A 27,491-nucleotide genomic window follows, 5' to 3' on the forward strand; every position below is an offset into this window, starting at 1 on the left:
ATGGAGAGATTTTTCTAAGTGTAGTCAATCACTTTTCTTTCCTGCCTGCTTTAGATTTCCATAACCTTAACATCTGAGCTCTGCTGGTTTTGTAACAATTAGTCATAGTATCATCACTGTTTTGAGGGATCAGTACACGTATATGATCCCAGTGGGCCAAATCCTGCTCACTGCCTATTTTGTGATGAAGTTTTATTGGAACACAGCCAGGCTCGTTCATTTACATATTGTCTACAGCTGCCTTTGTGCTACAATTGCAGATGTGACAGAGGAAAAATTTGCTAGCCTCTGGGTTAGAGCTTTAGAAAGCAATCGTAATATCCTCATCCAGGAGTTTCGAGGGAGGCCTTATATTTCCAACTGGCAAATGCTCCCATACTCCTTAGCATATCCCAGGTGGCCACATGAGCTGGCCTGAGTCGGTACACAGTTTAAACTTATTTGCTGTCCGTGTTCTTTGTCATGTGAAAGGAGAGGATTTCTGTTTCCCTTTTTGTGACAAAGTCAGTGGTTTTAGAAATATTAATGCTACCTACCTAATGATGATGGCAGCCATGAAGCATATAAACATTAAGAAAAGACCTAATGTCATTGGGCTTCAGCCACGTGTACTTGAACCTGATAGCCGCTGTGTGCTTTCGACTGCTGCGTATATGCCCTGCAGTATACAGTGTATAATTGCTTACATCTCGTAGACTAGATCTGTTCCATATTCTCAGATGTGTAGGCACTATCTGGGATTCGCACTTTTCCCTTTGATGATATTCTGCAGATGCCTTGAGGTGTTGCAGTTGAACTGGTTAAATGAAGCTGTGTTAAGACCGACATTGTTAACATTTCAAACCCCCTGATTTATAGCCACCAATAGATGAATCTACTTTATGTATATAAAAGTGCATATCATAGCCAGCCACGTTACCGGAAGTTTGGATGTCTAACTTTTCTTGTTCTATCCTAACCTTATGTAATGTTTTTCCACAATTAGATTGACATTTTGGGTAGTTTCCCAAATCCAGGAAGAAATACTTCTCGTTTTCATATGAGAACCTTTGTGCTTTCTCTAACTGGTTAGTTTAATTTAATGTGAAAAAAGAATTTTATTATATTCTCCGAACCTTAAAATTAAAATTTAATTATTCATAAAAATTAATGGATTTCTATAAGAATAGATCAAACTAATTAAGATCATCGTTTGGTCAAAGTTGACCAGTGAATTTCCCTAGTTAAATGTGAAATGGCTTGAAGGGCGGGAGAAATTCCTGTTTGCACAGAGATATAAGGCACCCTCTCCCCTTCCTTAGTATACAAAGCACCTTTCGGTGGGGAAGCATGCTTTCTGTCATATCAGGGGACAGGGCCAGGTGTGATCAGTTAACTAGCGTGGGAGCTAGACCCGCCCACAGAGCAGGACATTTCCTTAGGGCTTCAGATCCAATTCCAGACCTATCAACCACAAGACTTGTTAACCAGCTAAGACTATGTCTCAGGAATGACAGTCATTCAGAGGATATGAGTAAAGCGGCTAACGTTCCAGGAAGTCCAACTTGTGCAGACCTGTAGGAGTTCCTGAGAAGCCGTGATCAGGGGTTGAACTCCAGCCCCTAAAGGGTGACTACTGGCCGGAAGGCAAAGCAGAGGGTACCAGGCAGGTGAGGGTGGAGGCCAGGCTTGTAGAACAAGCAGAAACCCAGACAGGAGAACTGTAGCGCAGTCAGAGCTGGGCCAGAGGAGAGGTGGCTTTACAATATCGATCATTAAATGCTGCACCTGTGCCAGGCAGTGTTCTAAATATTTCACAATCCTCACAACGACCATAACAACACAGGGACTGTGATTATTCCCATTTTACAGGTCAAGAAATGGAGGCAACAGGAGGTTAAACTTGCCCAAGGTCAGCCAGTCGATAAATTGAGGCAGTCTGATTGCTGAGCCCCAGCCTTGGTCATCACACTTGGCCTTCTTGAGGCTGAGTTACTGTGTGACTCCGGCTCTAACCCGCTCCTGCTTGACATTGGTCCTGGAATGAGTGGGAGGGGCAGGAGCCCGGCTTTCGAAGCCACTGAGAAATCGGGGCAGCCCTGGCACAAGCTGGCCTAAAAACAGCCGCGATGCCAGTGCAGAGCAGCTGTAAAGTTAAACTGTGTCATAATATCACCAATAAGTATAGATGAGGAAGGGGAGGAGTGTAGCTCTTGAGTTTAGCTTAAAATAAGATCCAAGTGGAAAAAAATCTCGTCTTAAATCCTCGTCTCGAGGAACAGTTGGGGCTGCCCAGAAAAAGGAAAAAACAAAACGGTGCGGGGGAGTTGAATGCAAGTGGCTAACGTGTACACATCGGATTCGGCGTTAGCAGGAGTAACAACTGTAAAGCAAAACACAGAACCTTCGAAGCAGTATTGCACTTTATCTCCAGCAACTTTTTTTGGGAGAACTCTTAGCTTTAAAAATTGCTTTTACCCATGACAATAAGGGTTCCCTAAGGTGGAGAGGCAAGCAGATATCCCCGTCATACTGAATATTTTATAAATAACATGTAGAATTAAGTAGTAAGCTGAGTATTCTACTTTCTCCATCCCATCTCAAGCGTTCTTTTCAATTCAAGTAAGCTACTATTACATCCAGTTATGTACGCTACACAAGAATACAGATAGCATTTGGTTCCCTAGTTTTTGCTTTATTTGTTTTCCGAATATTTGAGTGGATTAGAAGACTGGCATTTTTGCCAGTTTTTCCAAAATCATCGTTAAGACCCTACCTACTCATTTCTGTGATTTCTAAAAAGTAATGTTAATGTCCAATGAGGTGTTCAGTGTTTAACGTACTTAGGCTGTATATTAAGGGATTGAAAATAAGATAAGATCTCTGATAGGCCCTTATTTCACTTATAATAATGAATATAATTTTCTAACAGTGAATGTAATTGTCCTCCAAAGTCATTCTTCTGTTGCTCATAAAATAGTGGGGGTAACTTGCGAAGATAAGTAGAATCATTCTGCTGACTCTGAATGATCCTTTTGAGTCAGAATTAAAATAAAATGCAACCATTAAAAGCATTTGGTATAATAAATACCCTCTGTGAAAATTTTAAACAGCAGAATTCTATGTTTTCATGTACACTTTTGTGAAAATTAAAGTTAAATTCGTACAAAAGGAAACTATGGGACTTTAATTAAATTGATGGTTACTATAAATAATCATTCCCTTAATTTTCTCATTATGTGTCTGTGGAGTTTTTAAATGACTAAACACAGCAGTCAACTTCGCTTCCCATGGAAGCCATCTAAGGCTGTGTTTTTTATCTTTCTTGTCCCTACGCTGAATAACTACTTCATTACGAGAGATTTTTAGAGTACTAAATTTATATTGATTGCACCCTCGGCTTTCAACTTTAAATAATAAAGCCAAGTCAAATTACGTTTAATAATTACATGACTTCTTGAGTGATGAAGTGTGTCAGATCACTTTCCAATTCAAAATCGCTCTAAAATCTTAAACTATGGGCCTTAGGACTTCAGGCACTTTATCTGAACTGCCGTTAATAGAAAAGGGAGCGGGGGAGAGCTAAAAAAACACAAAGAATAAGAACTTGAATTATAGCACCTACTATTTTTTCGGAGTCAATGTTTAGAGACTGTTTTTTCCAGACTTAGTCTAAGAATAAGATGAAGAACCGTCTGTGCCGTGTGTCAGTCTGACAGGGTCAGCGGCTTCGGGCTTTGTTCTGGGAGAATGTTTGGTGTCTTTAGGGGTTGATTTAGTCGCACTAAAATTAAACCGCGACTTTCCTGCAGGTGGACGAAAGCCAAACTGGAGAACCGGGATGGCTTGGAGGAGAATTAAAAGGAAAGACGGGATGGTTTCCTGCGAACTATGCAGAGAAAATCCCAGAAAACGAGGCTCCTGCTCCAGGCAAACCAGGGACTGACCTGTCTTCCACCCCTGCACCCAAACTGGCTGTGCGGGAGACACCCACTCCGTTGGCAGCGACCTCGTCAGAGCCCTCCACGACCCCCAACAACTGGGCCGACTTCAGCTCCACGTACGTATAGCCATGCTGTTTCTGATGACTTCTGAAATCTCCATTTAGTGATTTTTTTTTTTTTTTTTTTTGCCTTTAAGTATTTTTATAGCTTTGGGTTGTACCTCTGCGTAAAGGAGCTGGCTCCCTTTCATTACCACTTTCTCTGACTGGCCTACTGACTGGCAAGTTGTGGATTATGTTCTCTGAACTGGATTTAATTATATCATTGCTCAACAATGATTTTCCCGGGCATGGAAGAAAGCCTGGTCTCCCATTTCGTCCAGTCATCTACCTTTGTTTCTTATAGAAGACATGGACAACTACAGTTTCATGACAATCTGAAATGCATGTCAGTCGGCAGATATTCAGTCATTTCCTGCATGTCAATAGCACTTTTTTTGCTGCACAGAAACAGAAATTAAACAGTCATGTGGTTCTGAAGAAAATAGAAAGCTGTTGACTTTAAAGCGTTCCTCTTTCATCTATCTTCTACAAATGTGCGGGGGAGTGAAGTGATGTGTGCTCTTGGCCGCTGCTAGCACTGTGCCCTTGGTCATCAGGAAGCGGCATTAAAAACAGGTGTAAGCGGGGGTTTGAAATGGTAGATTAAACCACTGTCCACCCTTCCAGTTTTAGGTCCACGATCTAGATATGCAGCTGTCTACAAATATGTTATAGTAGCATTCACGTAAAAGTGATTTGAATAAGAAGTGTTGCAAATTTTCTCTCAAGTCTAACCATCTTTCAGAAGAAACGAATCGAAGGCAAAGAGTCAAGACGTAATGCTGGCGAAAGATCAGATGGATCAAATAGAGGAAAGAAAAGAGCGTAATGACCAAGGGCAGAAGGAAGTGGAGGGAAGGATGTAAGGAATAGCAAGTTTTTCCTATTTATATGTTCATATAAAAAGTTCAAACTGCTAAACAAGGCCCGCCCCATCTAATCGCTGCTAAAAGTAGCCTTCTGTTAGCATGAGTCCAAATTGAAACTCTTCTTTCCTTGATCTTGGTTGAAAAGTGCTGACTTCTAAAGTGCAGGCTAAAATAGAAGACAGATACCATGTTTTCCAGTGCGCCTCGTTTCCTCGTTAACTGTGTGGCGTGCAGTCTGCTGCTATAATTACGGGCATCTTATTTTCCAAACCCCAAATCAGGATGTACAGTCTAACAAAGGAATTTTGTGATTTCCAAATTTGTTTATGTCTTACAACGACGTAAAAAGTAAATTGTGTTTCATTCTGCACCCACACAGATGTGCTTATTTACAGTTATAAAATTACAAAATTGAAACTGTCCCGGAGGATCCAGGACAACTGGTTGCTCTAAGGGTGCCACTTGTACTTCCTTCCCGTGGTGTGTAGGCCTGTGGCCAGGTGCTTGCTGTACCATGGGTGGGACAGAGAAGGGGTGTTACGAAGCACCAGCTACAAAGCTGGAGTGTTTTCATATCTGGTGTATAAATTCTTCTTTTGCTGATTTAGCTGTTATTACAGATGACGGTACTGATCAGGTGAGGATGTTTCTCTGATGCTTTAGAATTACAAAGTATTTCCCTCTCCAGAATTTCATGGGACCAACCAAACTGGCAGTATATCATTCCCATTTTATCAATAAGGAAGTCAGGATTCAGAGAAGCTATTATAACTTGCCTGAGGCTCATTGTGAGTGTGCGAAGCTCAGACTCAAACCCAAGTGCAATGCTCTTGCCTCCTGTTCTTGTTCTTGAACTTCAGAAAGCCCAAGCAATGTGTACTGGGTTTGTATTTACTGTGGGTGACAAGCTGGTGCGTTAGGAAGTGCTTGTTCCTCATGGTGGCTTGCTTTTCCTTCCAGGTGGCCCACCAGCACAAATGAGAAGCCAGAAACAGATAACTGGGATGCATGGGCAGCCCAGCCCTCTCTCACCGTTCCTAGTGCCGGCCAGTTAAGGCAGAGATCGGCTTTTACTCCAGCCACGGCCACCGGCTCCTCTCCATCTCCTGTTTTAGGCCAGGTAAATGCAGTCACTGGGAGCGTGAAGACCTAGCGTGCTATAGGGTACCAACAAATTCAGCAAATGCTTGTCGACTGTGTCATTTAGAAGGAGCCTCATTATATGTATCTGGGTCAGCTGGCAGCGTGGGATACGTTTTTCCCAGTAGCCTTTAAGGAGCCAGGAATGAGTTGTGATTAGTGAAGGAGGGTAAACTTCTGCCTGGACTGATGGGGGAAGCTTCTTGGGGAAGTGGCATCTGCACTGCATCTTAAGCCGTGGGTAAGATCTTAATAGGACATGGAGAGGGCTGGCATGTCAGACAGAAAAGACTGAGGAGCGGCTTTCAGGGGAAAATCTTGGGTCGGTCCATTTGGCCAGACCGTTGAGTATTTATTGGAAAAACAAAGACTGATGGCAGGTTAATGGGAACCTCTTCAATGTCCTACTAAGAGAAAGTAACTTCCGAAGGGATAAAGGTGGCATTTCTGAATATTTCTATTTTTACTTAATAAAGACAAAAGGAATGAAATTTTTATAAATGATCAAACTGAATAAGAGCAAATGTCCATCTGGCAGGCTTGGGGGTCAGGGACAGTTTATGATCTGGGAACGACCTATCAAACATGGGCTCTGGGTAGATTCGTGTAGGTAGGTAGTGGTGTGCCGGAAGGGTCAACGGAGGACATCGAGACAGGACACCAACTAAAGAGGATGGGGTCACAAAACCCGTCAGGCAGAAGGGAAAGGAAAGACGTTCGGGACTGAGAAAAAGATTCGTCCTTTGAGAGAAACAAGGAAGGCAGAAAAAGAAATTGGTTTTTAGTTGGAGGAGCTGGGTTTTAGACGTGTTAAGTTCAAGGTGAAAACGGGACATCCAGGTAGTCCAGTCTGGAACACAGATCAGGTCTAAGGACGTGAGATCCTCAAAGGAGAGAAGATGTCGGGAGAATGTGGAAAATACACAGAGCGTGTGCGTTCTGTGAGCTCCTAGCAGGTGTTCCTTTCCTTCGTTTCTGTCCCCGTTCTGCGGTTAGCACGCGTCTCGTGCTCCGCACGGTGACTCAGTGGTGGAGGAGAAGGGGGCTGCTTCCAGAAAGGGGTGGCGCCGATGCTCGTGTTATTAAAGGTCCTGGTCAGCCCAAAGAAGAGACCATTTGGTATAGCAAGCGGAATGTATTTGTGACCTGGGATAGGGTAGGATCAACCAGATTGCGGAGGCATAAAGAAGAAACGATCGGTGAGGGGGTGTTCAGATTCGTGAAGGGGAAGGAGCAGGGTGAAGGGAGGGCGTTGGCAAAGGCACGGACCAGCCTCGTTGCCAGTGGAGAAGAAGGGGCCTGAAAAGTCAGGCACTAGAGAATCGGATTCTCTGGCGTAAGGCGGAAACAACATGAAAAGTGACAGGGTCCTTTTTCTTCTGAGAGAGGAAGGGTGAAGAGGTTGGAGAAAGATACAGGAGAGGATGAAGTGCAGGTTGTGCTACTGGCAGAGTGCGCAAGACAAATTCAGCAACGAATGAAGACTCGCTAGGCTGAATTTCACCCGGATTAGACTGGTCATTGCACACCGTGTCTGCTTCCTCCAGCAGCCCTTCATAGTTTGGGCCTAGAAATAATCATCGTAAAAGCTGTCACTGCTGTCGTGCTTTTATCACTGTCGTAGCAACACTACGGATAGATCGTATCAGACTTTCTTGACAACCTTTTAAAGAAAGTATCTGTTTTACAGATATGGAAACTGAAGCCTCAAGTGATTAAATAATTGCCCAAGGTCATAAAATTAGTGACAGACTTGAGGATTAAACCCAGAGTCCATGTTCTGGCTGACCCCACAGGGATGGTTTCTCAGGGTGAGAGGATCTGAAGGACCACCGAGGGCACAGTTGAAATGGCTGACCCTGGGGTCCATTCTCGGAGAGAAATAAATGGAAGTGGCCGAGAGGATGAGAAAGCCCAGAAGAACTGTGAGCGCAAGCGAGGGAAGTGGCGGGTAAGGAGTAAATGGTCCTGGGGAGTGTTTGAAATTCAGAGACACTTCAGTTCTGAGGATTCGGAGGGCTGCAAGTCGAAATGGAAGGAAGAAAAGATGCTGCAGGTTTAAGAAGGTGAGAAGCCGCGAGGAGGACCAGGATGCAGGAGTTCTCAACACGGGCACTGAAACCGTTCGCACTGTCATAGCCCTGCACGGGGCAGACAGGGGCATCGTCCAACGTTGGCGTGAAAATTGTGAGGATAGGTGCACGTTGGTCCTGAATGAACTGTCTTGGGGCATAATCCTTTGTTCTTGTCCATTTACATGGTATATGATTGAAATTTGACATGGCTGTATTTGTTAGGTATGCTTTAAGATATTAGAATGGTTTTATGTTATAGGGTTTTATGTTATAGTTTTTAAAAAGAGAATAAATGCCCCCACTCTGCCTTTCCAGCCTCTTCTGCTACATCCATTCGTGAAACTAGGCTGCATGTACCCCTGGATTGTGCTCCTTTTCCTGGACCCTTTGCGGTGTACCGCCTCGGGGCCCTTGTCCATGCTGTGTCCTCCGCCTGGAGTGCCCTCCCCTCAGAGCCCTAGCTGTCAGAACCCTCCTCCGGCTCCATTGCTCCTCCTCTGTGAAACTTTCTCTGCTGCCCTCAGGCAGAATTAATCCCGCTGTTCTCTCTGTTCCCACGGTGAATAGATGGGACCTCTTTTTAACATATTTATTCTGCCAGGTGGTAGTCACAGTTTGTATGTTTTTCTTCCCTGTTAATTGTGAGTTCTTTGCTAATAATATCATACTGTCCGTTTTTATAGTGCTTTACGATTAATAAAGTGTTTAAACCTAAATTACTGGGGGGCAGCAGAGATGGCATTTTATTCCTCTTTGTAACCCCATAATGTCTCGCATATAGACGCCCAATAAACAGTGATGACAGTGAGTTTACGCTAACCAAACCTCTGTTCTAAAAACGGACTTAGACAAGCACAGTCCAATGCAGCGCACATTTCCATGTCCACCTAAACTAAAATATCACTTTATTACCCTTTCAGACATCGTAAGATTTATGCTCCACTATTAATCTTGAACTCAGCATCCACATCAGGTTGGAAATGGGGGGCGGGGGTGCCCTGGGCAACTTGAGAGTTAAATAGAACCAGAATATGAAAGGCCACAGCCAGGTGCAACAGAATAAATATGACCCCCTGGCTTGTTCAAATAGATAGTTCTAGAGGGTCAGACAATGGCTTTGTGAATAGGCTGGCAGGTTTTCACGTCCACTTTTGAAAATAAACAATTACCGAGAGACAAGGAAGCATCTATAGCCCGTGCTGCGCTGAGGCAGGGCCGCCTGTGCTGTGCGTGCTCTGTGTGCTTACTGGAGAGCGGGTGCCAGTGTTCCTGTTGCCCGAGTTGAAAACAAATCACCAAGTAATGAGAGATCCTTTATGTTATTCCCCACAAGGGTGAAAAGGTGGAGGGGCTACAGGCGCAGGCCCTGTACCCTTGGAGAGCCAAGAAAGACAACCATTTAAATTTTAACAAAAACGATGTCATCACCGTCCTGGAACAGCAAGACATGTGGTGGTTTGGAGAAGTTCAAGGTCAGAAGGGCTGGTTCCCCAAGTCCTACGTGAAACTCATTTCAGGACCTGTAAGGAAATCTACAAGGTATTTTTGTGTTTTTCTGCTTCTGTTAGATGAAAACAGTTTATGCGTTAAATTATTGTTTGCACCAGTTCAGATCTGGATAGGAGTTGGCAGGATTCTTTTGACTTCTGGATCTTTTGAACTGCAAAAGTTAGAGTGTGTGTCAACCAGAAAGGAGCCTCTTACAGATAAATGGTCATTGTTTCCCTTCCCTTGAGGAAGCCTGTATATCGTGTTTTTTATTAACTTCTGCAAAAGAGAATTCTACTCTGAGACCTGAAACATTCTTGTGGATGTGTTGGCGATGTGGTGCCTTCTCCATAAACTTAGTACCCAGTGCTGTGCCAGATATACTCGAATACGCAGAGGCCCAACGTTGGGGAAGTAACTGGAAGGATGAATTATCTTTTTCATTAGGAACCTTGTGGCGTGGAACCTTAACAGGGTCGTCGTCTGATTATTCCGACCATATAGATGTTTAAAACAAATTATGCGCTTTAAGAAGATAAAAATAGCAGAAATATTGGCCGAGCATCTGTCAGTCATGCTTTAAGAGGGACCGACACGTTGGCTGTCTACCCAGCACCATGCCTCTGTACGACCTCATCATGTGTTTTAACTATGTGTGTCTGTTTCAGCTGTAGATTTTTCAAAGTTTTAAATGTGAAATAGTTTTTTTTTTTTTGTACTATTTTCTTTGAAGACAGAAACTAAAATACTGCTCCCCCACCCCCCTTTCAGCATGGATTCTGGCTCTTCAGAAAGTCCTGCTGCTAGTCTAAAGAGAGTGGCTTCCCCAGCAGCCAAGCCAGCCATTTCGGGAGAAGGTGAGAAGTTGAGTTAAACTATGTCTTTAGATGGGTTGATGAAATTATGTAATGCAAACGGCAAATGTTTGAAACGAGATTGGATTTCATTTTAAAATAGACTGCATTAATTTATGTTCAGTACATTAAACTCTAAGGTAAAATGAAGTTTAGCTCTTTACAAAATCAAAATATTTTATGGAGACTTTCAAAATACTATCAGATATATTGATTATAAAAACTGAATCTGGTTATATTTGATTATGAGCCCTTTTACTTATGAAAGAGGCCCATATAGTCACTGAGGATCAAGTTTCCTGAGCATCTCTATAGCTAAATTGTGGTCATTGTTATTTTTTGACTTATAGGTAAGTATTTTGTTTTAAAACCACAACTACACAGTTCGGTAAAGTCGTCACAGTGACATCAGTGCCATCTGTACCGCCCCAAATGAAACAGAAGTTCAGTTTCTATGTTCCATGTAAATAACCACACCAGATTATTTAGGCCTAAAAAAATTCATCTTGAGTGTTTTTTACACAAACAATTAATTGCTTTGTTTCCCGGTCTTTGTTTTGTGACATAATCCTAAGGATTGTATGTGCCAGCATAGTATGGGTTTAAAAATGAACAAAACCTACATGATTCAGGCTGTAATGGTAAAAAATCTCATGTTTTTTTCTACATTCAATAGAGCCATTCTCATAGTACTGATCGAAGAGTGTACCTAATTTAGGCAGGCTTTGATATAGAAGTCTGAGCAGTATAGCTAACGGATGTCTACTCAATTCTATAGTAACTTTTCATGGGTTCCTTGAATAAATTACATGAGCATAGAATGTTTTATTTAGTTTGCCATTATGAGATTGCTGCATTCCTTAGAAACCTCGCCTTGTGAAAAATAGAATTATTAAAACAATAGTTTATATGGCGAAAGCAAGGATTAAGGTTTAATGGTATTTCACACTCTACTTTTTCAAGAATTTGACAAGTAAAAAAGGGTTTTTTTTTTAGTTTATAGGAATAGCTATAAAATCTCATCATCACTGCACAAGTCCAGCATTTTGTTGCATCCAGCTTTTGGTGTCACCATCAAACAATCATTAGCATAGTTCTCCTTATATATTCTTAGTGATTTTTTTAATCTACTGTTAGAACAAGGCAGAAAGTTCTTTTAAACACAGCACATGCAGTCAGTACCCCCACCACCAAATTCAGCGTGTTGTATCTAATCAGGTATCACTGAGATAGCTCCCTCACCTGGTAACCTTATCATTTTGGTCATGCCTTAACTTCCTCATCTGTAAAGTGGGCATAATGACCACACTTTGAGTTAAGATATTATTACAAGGGATATGAGTTCATACGTGTCCAGTTTTTAGTGGGAAGATCAGTAAACGTCTGCTACTTTTACTTCCTCTTTGCTTCGTTTCGTGGGTTGTCCACAGAGCCACGTAAAGCAGGGAGCTTCTCATTTGCCAGCGGAGTTGTCGGTTTTGTTCTGAAACATAGACAGAGGCCTCGACACTTGAGGCCTCAATAAATATTGGTCATGGATGAACCACACGCATCTTAAAGTTGGGCAACAGAAGAGAATTAGATTCTAATCTTAGTCGACCTGTATTCCATCCATTTCGAAATGATTTAGATACTAGAAATAGTAGGAAATAGCTGGCATTCTAGAGGGTTGCGGGAAGCCATTGGCATCTGAAATTCTGAGAAAGATATTTACATATGTTAACGAGCCGCTTAATAATAAGGCCGGTGCCCTGTGTTAAATGTCTCATGAGGAGGGTCTGAGCAGTGAGGTGCCCCTGCGTATCCATCCTCATGTCTCCCAGTTTTCACTGAAACCCTAAGCAGCTCCACAGATTCCTGTGTGCAGGGCAGGACAAGTAAAGCTACAGTCTTCTCGGTCTCCTTGGTATCTTATACTGCAGTATTAAGTTCAGCCGGAGTTCATGCTTCTGAAATTTCTTAAGCGTTTTGAAAATTACTTCGAAATTTGGATCCATTTTTGAGAAAGTGACTTTTAAGCGCAATACTTTTAAGTGGGAAAAATATTGATTGCCAAGGAGCCTGTCTTAAGTGGCGGTCCATGAACTAAGGAGCAGGTAAAGGAGCAAAATGAAAGGGGAAGGGTCAGAATTGAGGAGTCAGGAAAAGGAATATGTTAACGGAGAAAGAATGTCCTTATTAAAGCTGCCAAACTTCGATTTCCTCGTGTGGGAAATCATTTTTTCCAGTTTTAACTGTGGAGGTGTGTGTTACCAGCACTGCAGGGCTGAAGACAGAGAGTCTTCTGTTCTCCCTGGCACATTAGGGTGACCTTGTGTCTGCCGTGGGTCCAGCACTCACCAGCAGTCGCTGCTGGCCCCCACCCACGGGTCAGCTCTGCTGAAGGCGAGGCAGCCTCTCTCCCGCATGGTAGAGCGCCCGCATTAGCACAAGCAATAGGGGGTTGTGTTTTTTTTGTGTTTGTTTTAGCTTTCATTAGGGCCTCCTGCAGAGGCTCTTACAATTAGCCAAAGGAGTCCTTCGGACTAAATTTCTGCCTATTAATTAACATTAGGCTCTACATTTAAGGACTGTCATCTGAAGTTTTAGTGGGAAGCTTACAGCATCCATCATAAAAACGAACTCTTCGCTTAATGGTGATTTTTTTAAATTGGTTTTTAAAAATAGGTACAAAGGCCTGGGATAAAATGGAGAAAAAGTGGAAAAAGAAACTTTTGTTCATTCTTCTGTAAACTTTTTCTCCTGTACCTAGTGTAGTGTCTAGGATTTTGTGTCTAGTCATCTTTCTGAGAGCGTGACTTGGTTTCTAAGCTTTAGTAAAATCAGCTGTTTATAATTAAAAAAGGAGAATTTCCTCTGGAATGCACACCCTTCATATTCAAGACAGTAAAGAACATTAGTTCTTATTCTTAAGACTAAATTACATGAATAATAAAATGGAAGAAACTATGGTTTATCTTTTCAACTTGTTCAGAAAGACTTGATTGTTTTCTGGGATTGGCTATACACTGCTTTTATCATCAGCCCACTCTACCTGTTTATGCCCTCGAATCACAAGTCGATGCCCATTTTAAACTAAATAATGTATATTTTTTATTTTAAGTTCTAACAGCTTCCTACCATCTGTGTATATGGCACACTAGGACATAAGTTTTCACTCAGGCACTCGAATAATGAAAAATACGTCTTAATTTACGTAAAGGGAAAACCGTATCTGAAAATTTTCTAGAATCGTGACTTGATACCCTCAGAACTGAAGTACAGATATTTGATGTGCGTGCCAGGAGCCTTCACGTCACTGTACCTAACCCAGTGCTCAGCACGACATGGGTACGTGGTAAATGTTAGTTAAAAGTAAACATAAAAACCATTTTCATTTGAAAAAGAAATGACGTTAAACTGTAGATCGCTCTTGGTACTCAGCGATGGTAGACATGCGGTTGGGTTTTCTCCCTGTGGCTGGGTCATCCTTCGTGGAGATTGTCTCCCTGTCTGCAGTTACTGGATTGTTACGTGCAGTTGGGGAATTTGGAGCCCAGGGTATTCCGCCACTCAGTGTTTATCTGTGACTAGCCTTTCTCTTGAATGGATCTTATTCTAACTTCCTTATTCATAAACTTGCTTTTTTACAAAGCTGCCTGGGATTTCTGTAAACGATCAAGCTCTCTCCGTATCTCACTATTTCTCCCCACCAGAATTTATTGCCATGTACACTTACGAGAGTTCTGAGCAAGGCGATTTAACCTTTCAGCAAGGGGATGTGATTTTGGTTACCAAGAAAGATGGTGACTGGTGGACAGGAACAGTGGGCGACAAGTCCGGAGTCTTCCCTTCTAACTATGTGAGGCTTAAAGATTCAGAGGTAAACCCCGCATTAACTGTTTCCTCTCCCTTTCTGTGCAGTGATTCTCTTCGCAGGGAGTCACCACGTTCGAAGGTGGAACACTTTGTTGGGTTTTGCTAAGTTCTGGAATGTGACAGCCAATACAGTGTGACCTGTAATTGTCTGAACTTGTCACTTGGTGCTGCAGGGTAAGCCTTGGCTTCCCACCAGCAGAAGAACTCCTGGGGCTAAGCGGAGGCAGCGCTGCGTCGTCGGCCGGCACAGCGTTCAGCGTTCGTCCCGATTCCTGCATGTAACTGACTTAGGGGTTGGAGTAAACGTTGATCAGGTCTTCGCGGTCACTCACTGAACTCGGGTGCCCCAAGGAAGATACACAGCGGGATTTTGCCCACGTAAACAAGCGTTTGGGTGACACTGGCCCCAGAATATTGGGCAGTAGAGAGTTTTAAAAATTCATATTTTTCCCTACACAGTAGGAAGACACAAGATCTAAGAGATTGGTACACTTGTGGCTGGGCCTTAGAATCTCTGTAGATAAGGGTCTGGATTTATTTTAAATGCTGTTATCCTTATAAATGGGAATCGGCTCCCCTTGCTATTAAATAGGGCTCTAAAAATTCAGTTGTATAAAAGGTGGCCTTGAGATAGTGCAGGTTTAATGGACCGGTGGGGTGGGCCTGCTGAGTACGGGAGCCCATCTATTTGGTCGTGGCCAATTTCAAGTTCGTGGAGAATTTCAGGGTGTAAATGTAGTCGTTGAACAGATCCACTGCGTATAAATAAACCAACAAGAATTAGCTTTTTTTATTTTTTAAGCACAGGCAGTCAGTTCTCAGTCACTTTTTCTTTCTCCTCATACCTCCTAGGCACAGAGAAGAGGAGAGCCCCTAGACCATCTCCTTAGCCATAGGTGAAGGGGCACACACAGCCTCTGTCTCACGTGAATGCCAGCAGGAGGGTGCACCTGGGGCTCCTCCACTGGCCCGTGGCTGCTTTGGGACCTGGTGACGTGCACATAGTGCTACCACCGGCCTCTCACCTTCCCTGCAGTTCCCAGGAATAGTTTCATTTTTCATGCGTTTGTTTTTTTTTTAGGGAGTGCTTTTATTGTTTTGTTTTGTTTCCTTTGCTATGGTCTTGAGAACAGCTCGCCGAGATTCCCTGGAGGGATTTGCAGAAGTTGCTCACCCTTGGAGAATCTGGCAGAAGCAGGAAAGAAAATACCTCTCCCTGTAAGACAGCTGGCGAACTGTCTGTCCTCTGCAGATCTGTGGAGAGGGAGTGAACCTCTTCTCCAGGCCAGCCAGTTGGAGCCAATAAGAATCATGCAGATGACATTTCAGGGGATGGGGAAACACGAAACACTAAGCTTGATGTCTCCTACCACACGTGAAACCTCTTAAAGTGACTTCACCTTTAGGATCAGTTCAAACACGAAAGCCGTTACTTATATTTTAGTAAATGATATGTAGTTTTCTGTTTTAAAAAAAATCTGGTCAATAAGTTTTAAAAAACACACTGACATTTTTTTAAAAGTAAGATGCTTTCTCAACCACAGTCTTAAATTATTAGCCACAGAAGAAGAAGCAATGCTAAAGATTTGAGACATTTAGCTGCATTATTTCATAATAATGAAAAAAATCTTAAAAGTCAGCTCTTTCATCCTACTTAGACACAGAGTTCAGTATAGAAGGGAAGTATCCTGACAAAGGTGAAAACCAGACCAGCCCCCCGCCCCCCCATGCCAGCACCGCCCCAGGCACAGGAGGGGTTGGGCTGGCCTGGCTTCCCATCTGTCTGAGAAAGGCGAGGGCTCCCCGGCCTGGGCAGCTTGTCCTCTGCATGCTCGAGGAGGGCCAGGACAGGACCTGGCCTTCTGGCCATGTCTTCGCTGCTGTACTGGCTGTGATATTTAACAGAGAGACCGTTGAAGCTGCTTGACCTCCATCACTGGGGATTGCCAATCGCTTTGTTCTTTTTATGGAATATAGGGAGTATATTATAAGAATGTACTGGGAAAGTAACTGGTCATTTGGAATCTCGTGTCATCAATATTCCTTTATTTTGATGCACAGCCTATAAACATAGCAAAGGAGATTAGTATTGTCTAACTTTGTTTATTAATACAGAAAGCATAATCAGAGTAAAAAATTTTTAACTCAAACCTACCCTAGTAAATAGTTATTAAATTTCAAGAATCAAAACAAAAGGACTATGATAAGTTGTGTGCCTGGTAGATGAATTACATATTTTTATTCTTACAGTAAGTCTCAGTTAGTTTTGTTATGATTGGAATACTTAATTTATGGCAAGATAGGGACTGAAGGATGAAATTAATTCAGAATAAAGCACTTCGTAATGACAGATTACAGCTGGCCTCTGTCCTAACTCGAGGTCTGTGTTGGCTTACTCAGCTGGTTTAAAATTCCATGAGTATCCATGAAGGAATTCGACCCAGAGCACTTTTGGAACACTTAAAAGTTGAAAAAAGTATGTTCTGCTTTTATGGATTGTGCATCCAGCATTGGTAGAAACATTCAGCGTTTAAACAGTGTAAGATTTGTGTGGAAAGGGTACCAGGAGGATGGCTGCCTCTTTGGATAAAGAAGCGAATGGACGAAGAGGGTGTTTGAATTGCCACTGTACTGTTTTTTTTGTTTTTTGGTTTTTTGTTTTTTTTTGTTTTTTTTTAAAGAAAGCTCTAAAGCAAATGTAGCAAATATTAATATTTTCTTGTATTAAATCGGGGTATTGGGCTCATGAATGTCTGTACTTTTTATATGTGAAATATTTAATTAACCATTTGGACAGAAAGCAAGGGCTTAGTGTTTAGGACATAGGCTAATCGTCTTCCTAGCATCGTGCCTCCTGTTTGATTTGACCCAGGGACAGCATGTGCCCGAGCTACACACAGTCAATGCCTGAGCCCTCTGGGATCCTGTAGTGCCACCTACGTTTGCTAATTTTTCTCTAGAGAAGAGAGTAAAAGCTGCATGTTTTAAAGTACTTATTTTGTCCCATGTTTCCCTGATACACATCCTTACACAGGAGCTACAGGGCTACTGTGTTTCCCCAGAATGAAGAGAGGGATTCAGGGGCTCTGGCGGGTGTGTGTCATCATTAATCGTTTTTTAAATTGCATGACCAAAACTCTTCAGTATGCAAATGAGACCTTTTGCTCTGTTTTAAGGGCTCTGGAACTGCTGGGAAAACAGGGAGTTTAGGAAAAAAACCTGGTAAGTTACAAACCCTGATGCTTATTTTTCAATGTTTTGAATGTAATTGATAGTTGCTCCCAATATTTGTTTATTAGGGCCAGAAGCCTAAAAAAAAAAAAAAAAAGAAAAAGAAAGACAAAAGAATCTTCCCTCAGAATGGATGAAGTAGATTCTTTCCCGAGAATCCATTAATGATGTGTACATGGTTATAAAATATGGCCGTTGCTTCACACGTGGGGACTGGGGATATTAACACACCGTTCTCTTGGGTCGTGAAGGAGTAATTCAGGCAAGATGGTGGGAAGTTGTAGTACGTGACGCTGTAAGATTTGGGGTCAGCTGCTGCTTTTTCATCCTCACGTTAGGTTCAGGAAGCCCTTTTTCCTTTCTCGAGGGCACGTTCAGTCCTCGGCCGTAAACAGTGGAGATCGGAGAAGCAACAAGCACTGTCAGAGTGTAGGTCCCATTCATTTAGAAGCCGTTGGGGCATCTTCCTCAGGTACCCATCGAAGGTACAAAATTATAATCATCTCTCTGAATTCAAAGCGTGTTCGATAATTTAAACAAAATCACATGTTCTATAAATAGAAGCATGAAAGAGAGAAGCAGCAGTTGTGAAATCGTATGGTTTGTATGGCACGTCTTCCTCATCTAGGTCATTTGAGCTTTTTTGCTATTATAGCCTGAGGAAATTATAGGTCGAAAGAGGCACTGCTATGCCAGGAGAGGGATCCGTGTATCTTTGTGTGGTGCTGAGCTCCAAATGGGCTTACCTGGCAAGGAAAAGTGAGTTTTCAGGTTGTCGTAGGGTTTTAGTCATGCTCAGATGTTGGATCACGTGGGTTCAATCTCTGTTTTAACTGTGAGAGATCTGCATTTCGAATTGTCATTCCATAGGGTCCAGATGGGCTTAATTTTACACCGAAACCAGAGAGCTGCTCAGGGACACAAAAGGCAGAGAAGAATGTTGGGGCCGATCGCTGGCTGCTCGTGCCAGGTCCTTTGAGGAGCAGCAGTATCTGCGGCCAAATAGGTCACTGATCTGGACTCTCTACTGACCAAAAACCCTTGGAATCCAGAGCCAGGCCCTGGCGTGTTGGGGGAGAATTCTTGCCCCGGCACAGACTCCCCAGCTGGGGCGGTCAGCAGGGCCAAGGCATATGTGTCACTGGGCGCTTTCTGGCTTCCCCTGGGCTCTGTGAAGCACCTGGCAGGACCAGGCCGGCACTGTGACAGCCTGGTGCTCCCAGCAAGGTGGCCAGTGCTGACCGCAGACAGGGGAATGATCCCGCTTATGGCCCTCTAGAGAGAAGCAGGAAATACCGTCAGCGGATGGGGCCTTTTTACCCCTTTCCTTTCTGTCTTTCGCGATTTCGTTCCTCCTTTCTTCCATCCTTTCTTTCAAGAACAGTTATGATAGGAAGAGTGTAGAGGAATAGAACAGTTTGTTCTGTATTGCCTTTAGAAATTCAGAAAGCAGTTGCTGCAGACATGCCAGAATTTATCAGAGAAGGGTTTTGTCTTTTCAGACGCGACCTCCTGTGCCAGGAGAAATGTACTTTCCAGAGCCTGGTCCGTGGTACTGCTGGAATTTTTCTCATGAGATTTTTCACATTCAAGAAAAGTACAGGACTATTCACATTTTTTCCGTGCTAAATTGTTCTCGCATAAAATTCCCATCTTAACTCCAGGTTCCTCCTTTAACTCAAAGTAAAAAGAAGTAAACTTGACACGGTTCCTCCCCGATGTTTAGGGGTCACCTTCAGACTGTGAGCTGCAAAGAAACTGGTCTCACAGGTGGGAGCGGGAGTCTAAAGCCGCACGTACATCCGCTAGTGCTGCGCTCCCAACCGTTTCTGAGAAGACAGAATTTCTCTTTCTCCTGTACTTGGCAGATGGAAAAGTCCATCTGCGTTTTTTATTCACTTAACCATCCTTGAGTGTGCTGTGTGCTGAGCGCTGTGTGGGGGCAGAGGGCGGGTGGCGGGGAAGGAGGCCCAGGTGTTGGCATCGGGGTGCTCGTGGGAATTGTGGGAGGGGCTGGGCCAGAAGGTGCAGGAATTGGGGGAAGGAAGGAGAGTTCGTGGAGGGACGTTGATGAGTGGATGAGAGCCGAGAAGGGGGTCCTAGAGCAGGCTGGGCAGAACCAGAAGATCGACCAAGACCTTGAACGCCGCATTTGCGATGGAGGTCGTGAAATTTTGAGGGCGGGGGGTTCCATTGAGTGGATCTTCTTCATTTAGTAGGAAACAAGCCCAGTAGGTTGGCTCTGCTGGTGTTAATCTGTGACCTGGGAGGTGGCTGTCTCTTCATAGAGTTTCCTTCTCCTGACTGTAACAGTGCACCCCGATGTTTGATTTTGTTTTTCAGAAATCGCCCAGGTTATTGCTTCCTACACTGCTACCGGTCCTGAGCAGCTCACCCTGGCCCCTGGTCAGCTGATCTTGATCCGAAAAAAGAACCCAGGTGGATGGTGGGAAGGAGAGCTGCAAGTTAGTGTCTTCTCTGTTTGTTTGAAATTCTCTGTCCAAATATGAATATGCAAAACCTCAAAGGGACGCTTCTTTATTGCAAAGTAATCCTGCATTTGGATAGCGAAAGGCAGACACCATATTGCCTGACTCTATTTGGTTGCTCAGCTTCGGACAGCCAGTAGCAGAATTGTGAGAGCCAAGGATTCTTTTGAAGATTTATCCAAATCTGTTGGTTCCCGAGTCAGATAGAGAATGTTGAGATAGAGAGAGTCCATGACGAGGACACCTGCGCAGTCATCCTAAGTGTCCTGGCATTTTGGAGGCAGAGCTTTCCATCAGTAGTATTATAAAGTGTGGTGTGGTAACAGGTTTCCGTGTGTTCAAAGCCACGTCTGTACCGCTCAACATTTTCAGTTCCCGTGTGTGTGCGCACGCGCATGTGTGAGTGTCCGCAGTTCACCGTTTTATCATGCAAACCTTGGTCAAGGAGAGGAACAGCCTATATTGTGGCGAGCTGAAGAAATACAATACTTTTCTGTGCATATGGGGCAGCTAATTAAAAAATAACGTGCCAGAGAGTGAAGAGTGAGCCAGTGGGCTCCGAGTTCTGCCCTCGTGAGACTGCAGGGGTGGGCAGATGGTGGGTCGTGAGCCACGTGGCAGTGTACGAGTCTGGCACACATGTGGGAGCTTGTAAACGAGCGGCTTCCATCATCGGCGGAGTCACTGTGAAAATGGATGTTTTCGTCCCTGAGCCAAGGGCATGAAAGCTGTGAGACCGCAGGGCAAGTGAAATGTGATCCGCGTTCCGAAAGGGACCCAGAAGTGCCCTCGATGAAGTGGCAGGCGGGAGGGGGCGGGAGTCTCCTTCCCCTTGACTTCATTTTCTTACTTTTGACATAAGTAATATGTTCACCTGGTTTAAAATGCAAAAGTTACAGAAGGGGATTCAAACGTACGTCTCCCACCCGGGTCCCTAAAGGCAGCTGTTTTTTTTTTACTCAGAGCCTCGCTTCTGGAGATGGTGTGTGTCAGTTCCCCTGTGTCATACACTGTCCCTTTCCAACAACACCTGGCATGTAAACACTCAATAAATGGATCACGTGTCGAATTAGATCAGAGTGAAGGAGAGAGGCATGGAAGTGGAAAATGTGGCCGTAGCGAGGCGTGGAGGCCTCGCGGTCTTTGAAAACAATGTCAAGTTTAGACTCCTTGTGTCCTATGGGTATTGCATGGGCGCATCTTGTACTACGGTTGTCTGTCATCCATAAGAAGAGCACAGACGCAAGTGCTACGAACGAGCTTGTGCCCTTGGGACTATCACTTAACTGTTCTGAGCCTCACTTTATGTGGGAAATGGCAGTAGTGATCATATTATCCTTTGAGAATTGTGCGGCTAAATGCATTTAGGATGCTAAGCACAGGCCTGGCTCATAAAAAGCACCCAGCGAGTGCCGACTGCTATTATAATTATTCCTAAAATCCACATACAATGTTGACATAAGGTGTAATCGTGCATTACCTAAAATTAACAGCTGAGAGCTGGCGTTACATGAGCAGTTTTCTATCCTTTATGCACTGATTTCTACTCTGAATTGTGATTCGTACCATCCGGCTCGTGCAGAAACATTTCAGGCTTTGCTGCCTGATGACTACCACAGTTTAAATTTTAGCCGTGGTGTTTTCATTTTGTAATATAGTAACCCGTAGGTTCTATGGTGACTGCCGTTTGGTTTTCAGTTATGTGTAAACCTTGTGTAAGTGCTCTGTTACAGAGAAAACGTGCATGAAAGAATATGAACCTTTTAACATTTTTAATAAAATTATTTTTTTTATTAGGCACGTGGGAAAAAGCGCCAGATAGGCTGGTTCCCTGCTAATTATGTAAAACTTTTAAGCCCCGGGACAAGCAAAATCACTCCAACAGAGCCACCGAAGCCCACGGCACTCCCAGCAGGTAAGCAGCTTTGCCGTCTCTCCTTGGAAAATGGTCTCGTGTCGTGTGTGTTCTTTCCACTGAGTTTTTCTCATGAAGTAGCTTAGGTTGTTTTTCACATCTGCTCGAAGGGCTTCTCGTACTTGCGGGGACTGACACCCAGCTAATGTGATATGGAATATGTTTTTCAAAAGGACCACATATCTAAGCAGCTTCGCTGTGCTGGGTACAACAGAGCCCTTGTTGGAGCTCTCCTTCGGGAGTTGTGAATGCTGTGGCATTAAAGCCAGCTTTTTCTCTTGATTTCCTTCCAGCTGTTTAAATTGGGATTTGGGCTAGAGGGTGAGGGGACAAAAAGGGGCTTCTAAAAATAAATGGCCGGGGTCTCAATAGGTCAGGAGATCGAGCTGGAGGCCACGGGGGTCTGTCGGTTGTGGCGCGCTGCTCACTGAACACTGAAATAGCTCCCCTGCGACACTTCCTGTGAGCAGAGGGGCTTCGCTTCGTGGGCGGGATGTCGCACACTCTTCTGAAGGACCAGCAGGGACAGAGGGCACTGCAGCTGAGCTGCTTGGCTGTTTTCTGATCGAAGAGACCACATTAGATGCTTTAGTAGTATTTGAGATGGGTGAGGTTAGGGGAGCAGAATTCTGCTTTACGTCTTTAAACCACCAATTCTTGGGTGGCATTTGTGGAAAATGCAGAATTTTCGTTCCAGTACCTGTGGTTAAATGTCTGTGCTGTGCATCCCCAGCGAAATCAGACTCAAACTTGGCAGCTTTGCAAGCAGTGAAAGGATTGGCAAACTTCGTGACTCATTCCCGACCCCAGCTGGGCCCCTTTGCTTGAGCTGTGGCTTCGTGTAGGCAGAGGGGTGTGGTGCCAGCTGGCTCTCCTCTCCCTTGGGGAGGCCTGGCGCTGTCCCCTTCATCACATTGGTTGAAACCCACAGAAATAATATGCTGACATGATTGAATTAGCTATAGAATTTGAAAAGCCTAAATCTATGTATAGATTGGTTAAGAAAGATTAATTGGGGACACAACCTAACTATACAGACTTACCCGAAGTGTAAAAATGCCGGGGGATGAAAACCATGAAATCTCCTTTAGCTTTGAGAGAAAATGAGAAAAGAAAACTTGTTCTGGGACGTGGACATTTCTTTCTTTGAGACAGAATTTTGGGATGCAAAGATACAGCAGAATAAAACACTTGGGTTTTACTCTTCACTAAGATTTGGAATTTGGGGAGGTCAAATGATAATTACCATCCACCTTAAAAAAAAAAAAAAGAACGATAGTTAAGTCTCCATGATACACAGCTGTCCTGTGCAGTTGGGCCCACCTTTCAGAGTCAGCATTTGAAAGGAGTTCCACTGCACTCCAATAGAAACGAATCCATGGAAGCATTCACTTACCTGCTGACAAGTAAACAGGAAAAAGAGGAAGATGTTGTAAAACCTAAAGCCTTAGGCGCGATGTCTTGGTTTTCGCTCCTTCATCTCCCTCTGTCGCCCACACTATACAAAGTCCGTCAGAGCGCCTCCCTCTTCGGAAAGGACAGAAAGAACACATGAGAATACCTAATGACCCCCGCGTTGCCTGTGCCACGTGCTGTGCGCAGACGTGCAGCCGCTCACCCGGCCCTGTCTCCTGCAGTGTGCCAGGTGATCGGGATGTACGATTACACCGCCCAGAACGATGACGAACTGGCCTTCAGCAAGGGCCAGATTATCAACGTCCTCAACAAGGAGGACCCCGACTGGTGGAAAGGAGAAGTCAATGGACAAGTGGGGCTCTTCCCGTCCAATTATGTGAAGCTGACCACAGACATGGACCCAAGCCAGCAATGTAAGTGCCCGGGGCCCTGCCGCCTCTCCTCTCTGGTATCTTACGGTGAAACATGCAGCGTTGCTCTGATTCTGCCGAGCTGTTTGCAGAACTTAAAGCTACACCTGCTGCATTCGCACCCGTCTCTTTGAAGACCTTCTGTAATGCAAGACTTTATCTCGTGGGGTTGTTTTTTTTTTTTTTTCCTTTTTTTTCATTCCTTCTGTAGCATGTCCCCTCCTCCCCTTTTTTCCTTTTTTTTTTTTTTTTTGTTTTTGAATCATTTTGGCACCATGCTGTTTACATGCCCGACTCATTTTCCTAGCTTGAATTTTGCTCATGTTTTGTTTTGCTTATGTGTTGTTTTCCTCCTTTTTCTAGGAATCATATGTTGTCCATCCCCCCCTCAGGCTTGAAAGTCCTCAAAGAGACCCACTATCCCATATCACTGCCCAGAGGGATGATGGGAGATGCAGCCTTGATCATGTGACTTCCAGCATGATCACCTACTGCCTTCTGAGTAGAAGAACTCACTGCAGAGCAGTTTACCTCATTTTACCTTAGTCGCATGTGATGGCAATGTTGAGTTATTACTTGCAGAGACAGAAGCAAAAATTACAAAAATACACAGGGTAGTGGGTCCTTTTGTGGCTTTCCTAGTGACTCAAATTGACTTCCCCCCACCTTTGCACAGGTGCTTTCAATAGTTTTAAAAATTATTTTTAAATACATATTTTAGCCTTTTAATAAAATAAATAAATAAATTACTTCTTTGCTATTTTGGTTTTGCAAAAAGACCCACTATCAAGGAATGCTGCATGTGCTATTGAAATGTTCCAAATGTCCATAAATCTGAGACTTGATGTACTTTTTCATTTTATCCAGTATTACCAACTCAATTGTGTAGTTTGGATTTTCCCCCTACTGTGGAAGTACAGAGGAGTGCAGTTTATCTGTTTTAAAGACGTGTAGAACGAGCCCAATTAAACAGAAGGTGTTTTGTGCCTGTTTGTGTGTTTCAGATGTACCTTGTTGAGCATGTAACAATACATCCTGTACATAAGAAATTAGTTCCTTCCGTGGCAAATGCTGTTTACCTTGTACGATGCCCTAATCACGTCGCGTTAATTTTATTTTGCACAGTGACCTTGTAGCCACATGAGAAAGCACCTGTGTTTTTGTTCAGTCTCAGATTTATCTGGTTGAGTTGGTGTTTTCTGTTTTGGGTTTTTAATTTTGCGTGTTTTCATGCCATAAATCAATAGACAACACCATCGAGGTTGTTATGATCAACAATATCTACGGTCTCTTTTTAGTCTCTGTTACATGAAGTTTTATTCCAGTTACTTTTCATGGAATGACATATTTTGAACAAGTAATTTTCTTGACAAGAAAGAATGTATAGAAGTCTCCCTGCAATTAATTTTCGATGTTTACATTTTTTAACTAGACTGTGGAATTTCTACAGATTAATATGAAATGGAGCTCACGGTCCGTTTATGTGTTAGACGTGTTGTAGCTGAAGCCATGTTTGTCTTTTAAACACTCGTCGGAAGCTCTCAATAAAAACGCCCGTCGCTGACAGCACAGGAAACGGGGTGGGGGAAGCCTCGCGCACAATCTGGCAGTTCTACTAATGAGTTTTTCACCTGTGGTGACCTTCTGTTTCCACGTCTCCGCCTTTGGAGACCCTGTGCTGGCAATTGTGTAGCGGTCCCCGCCACTCACGTGTGCCGGGAACGGGGACTGCTCGTCCTTGTTCGCGCGCGGCTTTGGTGTTTTCATGGATATGAATGTAAAATATATAAATATATAAACCTGCGGCTTTAACAACTGTAATACAACCTTCTGAATTAGTTACGTGTATAGATAATTAAATTCTTCATATAAAAGTTAGACGGAAATGTCTCTGTGTTCTTGATGTTGGAACCTGGCAGTGGCGATGGGGAACCACAGATTAGATGTCGAGAGGTGGCCCGCTGCCCACGTGCTGATCACGACCTGTGCTCTGAAACGCAGACACCATGAGGTCCTCACTGAGTCTTCTTGGAACGGCCCTCCCCCTCACCTTGCTACCCACCCCTCCCTGATCAATACGTAAGCTATCGCCCCCTTAGGATACTGGATTTGAAGAACAGAACTGTCTCATTGGGCTTTTGGTTTATATTATTGATACACTGACAGGTATGTGATTTGACTCGGGGTACAAAACATTGGTCTAACAGGTGTATCATAATGAGGGTTTGTCGAACATCTAAAACATACGTGGGTGAAGATGGAAACCTTCACCCCTTCCGTCCTTGTCGCCACCTGTTCTGCCTCGCACACTCCAATCCTGTCGCCTTGGCAACGGTGATCCAGTGCACACATTGATGAAACTGTTTGATGCGGTGACCACGTGCTAGATTTCCACCCATGAACTTCGCCATTGGCCCTCCCCCTGCCATTCAGTGGAATACAGAAAATGTTTGTGGGGAGAGATCCGTAGCTGTGGCGACGGATCCGACACTTGGCGGGGTTCTGGGGTGAGCATGTGGCTCAGCCAGTAGGGACAGGGTCCCTGCCCTCATGGGGTTCGTGCGGAATGGGGGCAACCAGCAGAAAACCAGAGTTGCAGTATATACCAACGTGTGGTGCGTGTGAGTTAAGGTGGGAAGTTGTGTGCAGGGAGGGTGGTGTCAGGGAGAGACCAGAGCCCTTTTAGGAGAAAGTGATATTTCTGCTCAGACTTGAAGGATAACTAGGCTCCGGATGAAGCTGGGAAGAGAAGTGGCTATTCTAGGCAGAGGTGTCATGCAAAGGCCCAGAGGTGGGTAGAGAGATCTCTGTCACTGTTCCCCTAACCCTCTCCCTTGTGGAGCGATGACCGAGGCCAGAAGCCCATCTCTTGCCCGAGACCTCTTTACCTGGATAAACCAGTGTTTCTTCAACCTTGAGTTTGGCTGGAAGGGATACAATTGTCAAGGTGGGTAATACGCCCTAATACTCTGTATAACTCCTTCTCTCGATAGTACCCTCTCTCTAGATCATTCCTCGGGGTTGGAGAAGCCGACACGGGTCCTGCCCCCAGGAAACCACTCTCCCCACTCACAGATCATTCAGCTTGCATTTGGTTGTAGAAGAGCCCTCGGACCTAGTTAGTGCCTCGCAACTAACCAGAGAGGAAGGCTACGGGCATCTAGTGAGTAGAGGCCAGAGATGCTGCTCGACATCTGACAATGCTAAAGACAGTCCCCCACGGCAAACACTTCTCCAGCCGCAGATGTCACCAGTACCGAGGCTGAGGAGCTGTGGTCGATGTTCACCAGGTTGCTCATGGCCAAAGAGGTTGCCCTGTCGGTGGCTGCTGAGGTGGTTCTGGAAACTACTGTTGAGCAAATGTAATCATTTAACGTGTGCACACCAAACATCTGTAGCGTGAAAGTGTCCCAGAACCTTGGTTTCCTGTATTAAACTTGATCTTCTCGGTTATTCCTCCTACTGGGCAATTTGGCATGAGATTAAATGACCTTCGTCATGTCGCCAGAGAATCTGGCTAACAAAATTTTGAATACAGTGGAGAGCGAGCACCCTAACTTTGAATTAAATTAGTGAAGAGTACTGGATTATCTTCTTTGGCCACAGAGTTTAAAGACATCAGTGAGCACCTTTGCCACTGAACTTTGGGTACCGTTTCACTCCAGTGGCATGTGGACAAGAAGAGAACACCTGAGCTTGCCTTCCCTTTGCAGTTTGGAATT

General features: G+C 44.1%; 1 protein-coding gene across 12 annotated transcripts in view; it reads left to right on the forward strand.

Annotated features, from left to right (window-relative positions):
• ITSN1 (intersectin 1) overlaps positions 1-27,491 on the forward strand; it is a 180,539-nt gene that overhangs the window by 106,516 nt on the left and 46,532 nt on the right. For 9 of the 12 annotated variants that reach the window (XM_039857557.1, XM_039857552.1, XM_039857560.1 and 6 more), the window contains 9 exons: positions 3,792-4,039; positions 5,854-6,013; positions 9,442-9,647; positions 10,368-10,453; positions 14,146-14,312; positions 17,485-17,530; positions 19,883-20,004; positions 21,826-21,943; positions 23,581-23,772. In XM_039857557.1, the coding sequence (XP_039713491.1) occupies positions 3,792-4,039; positions 5,854-6,013; positions 9,442-9,647; positions 10,368-10,453; positions 14,146-14,312; positions 17,485-17,530; positions 19,883-20,004; positions 21,826-21,943; positions 23,581-23,772 (1,345 nt within the window). Of the gene's footprint in view, positions 1-3,791; positions 4,040-5,853; positions 6,014-9,441; positions 9,648-10,367; positions 10,454-14,145; positions 14,313-17,484; positions 17,531-19,882; positions 20,005-21,825; positions 21,944-23,580; positions 23,773-24,132; positions 24,943-27,491 lie in introns of those variants that run through there. The other 3 variants (XM_039857563.1, XM_039857564.1, XM_039857561.1) reach the window with 3 other exon arrangements.

The sequence above is a fragment of the Pteropus medius genome, unplaced genomic scaffold, assembly GCF_902729225.1.
Source record: "Pteropus medius unplaced genomic scaffold, Ma_sr-lr_union100, whole genome shotgun sequence".
Classification (NCBI taxonomy): domain Eukaryota; kingdom Metazoa; phylum Chordata; class Mammalia; order Chiroptera; family Pteropodidae; genus Pteropus; species Pteropus medius.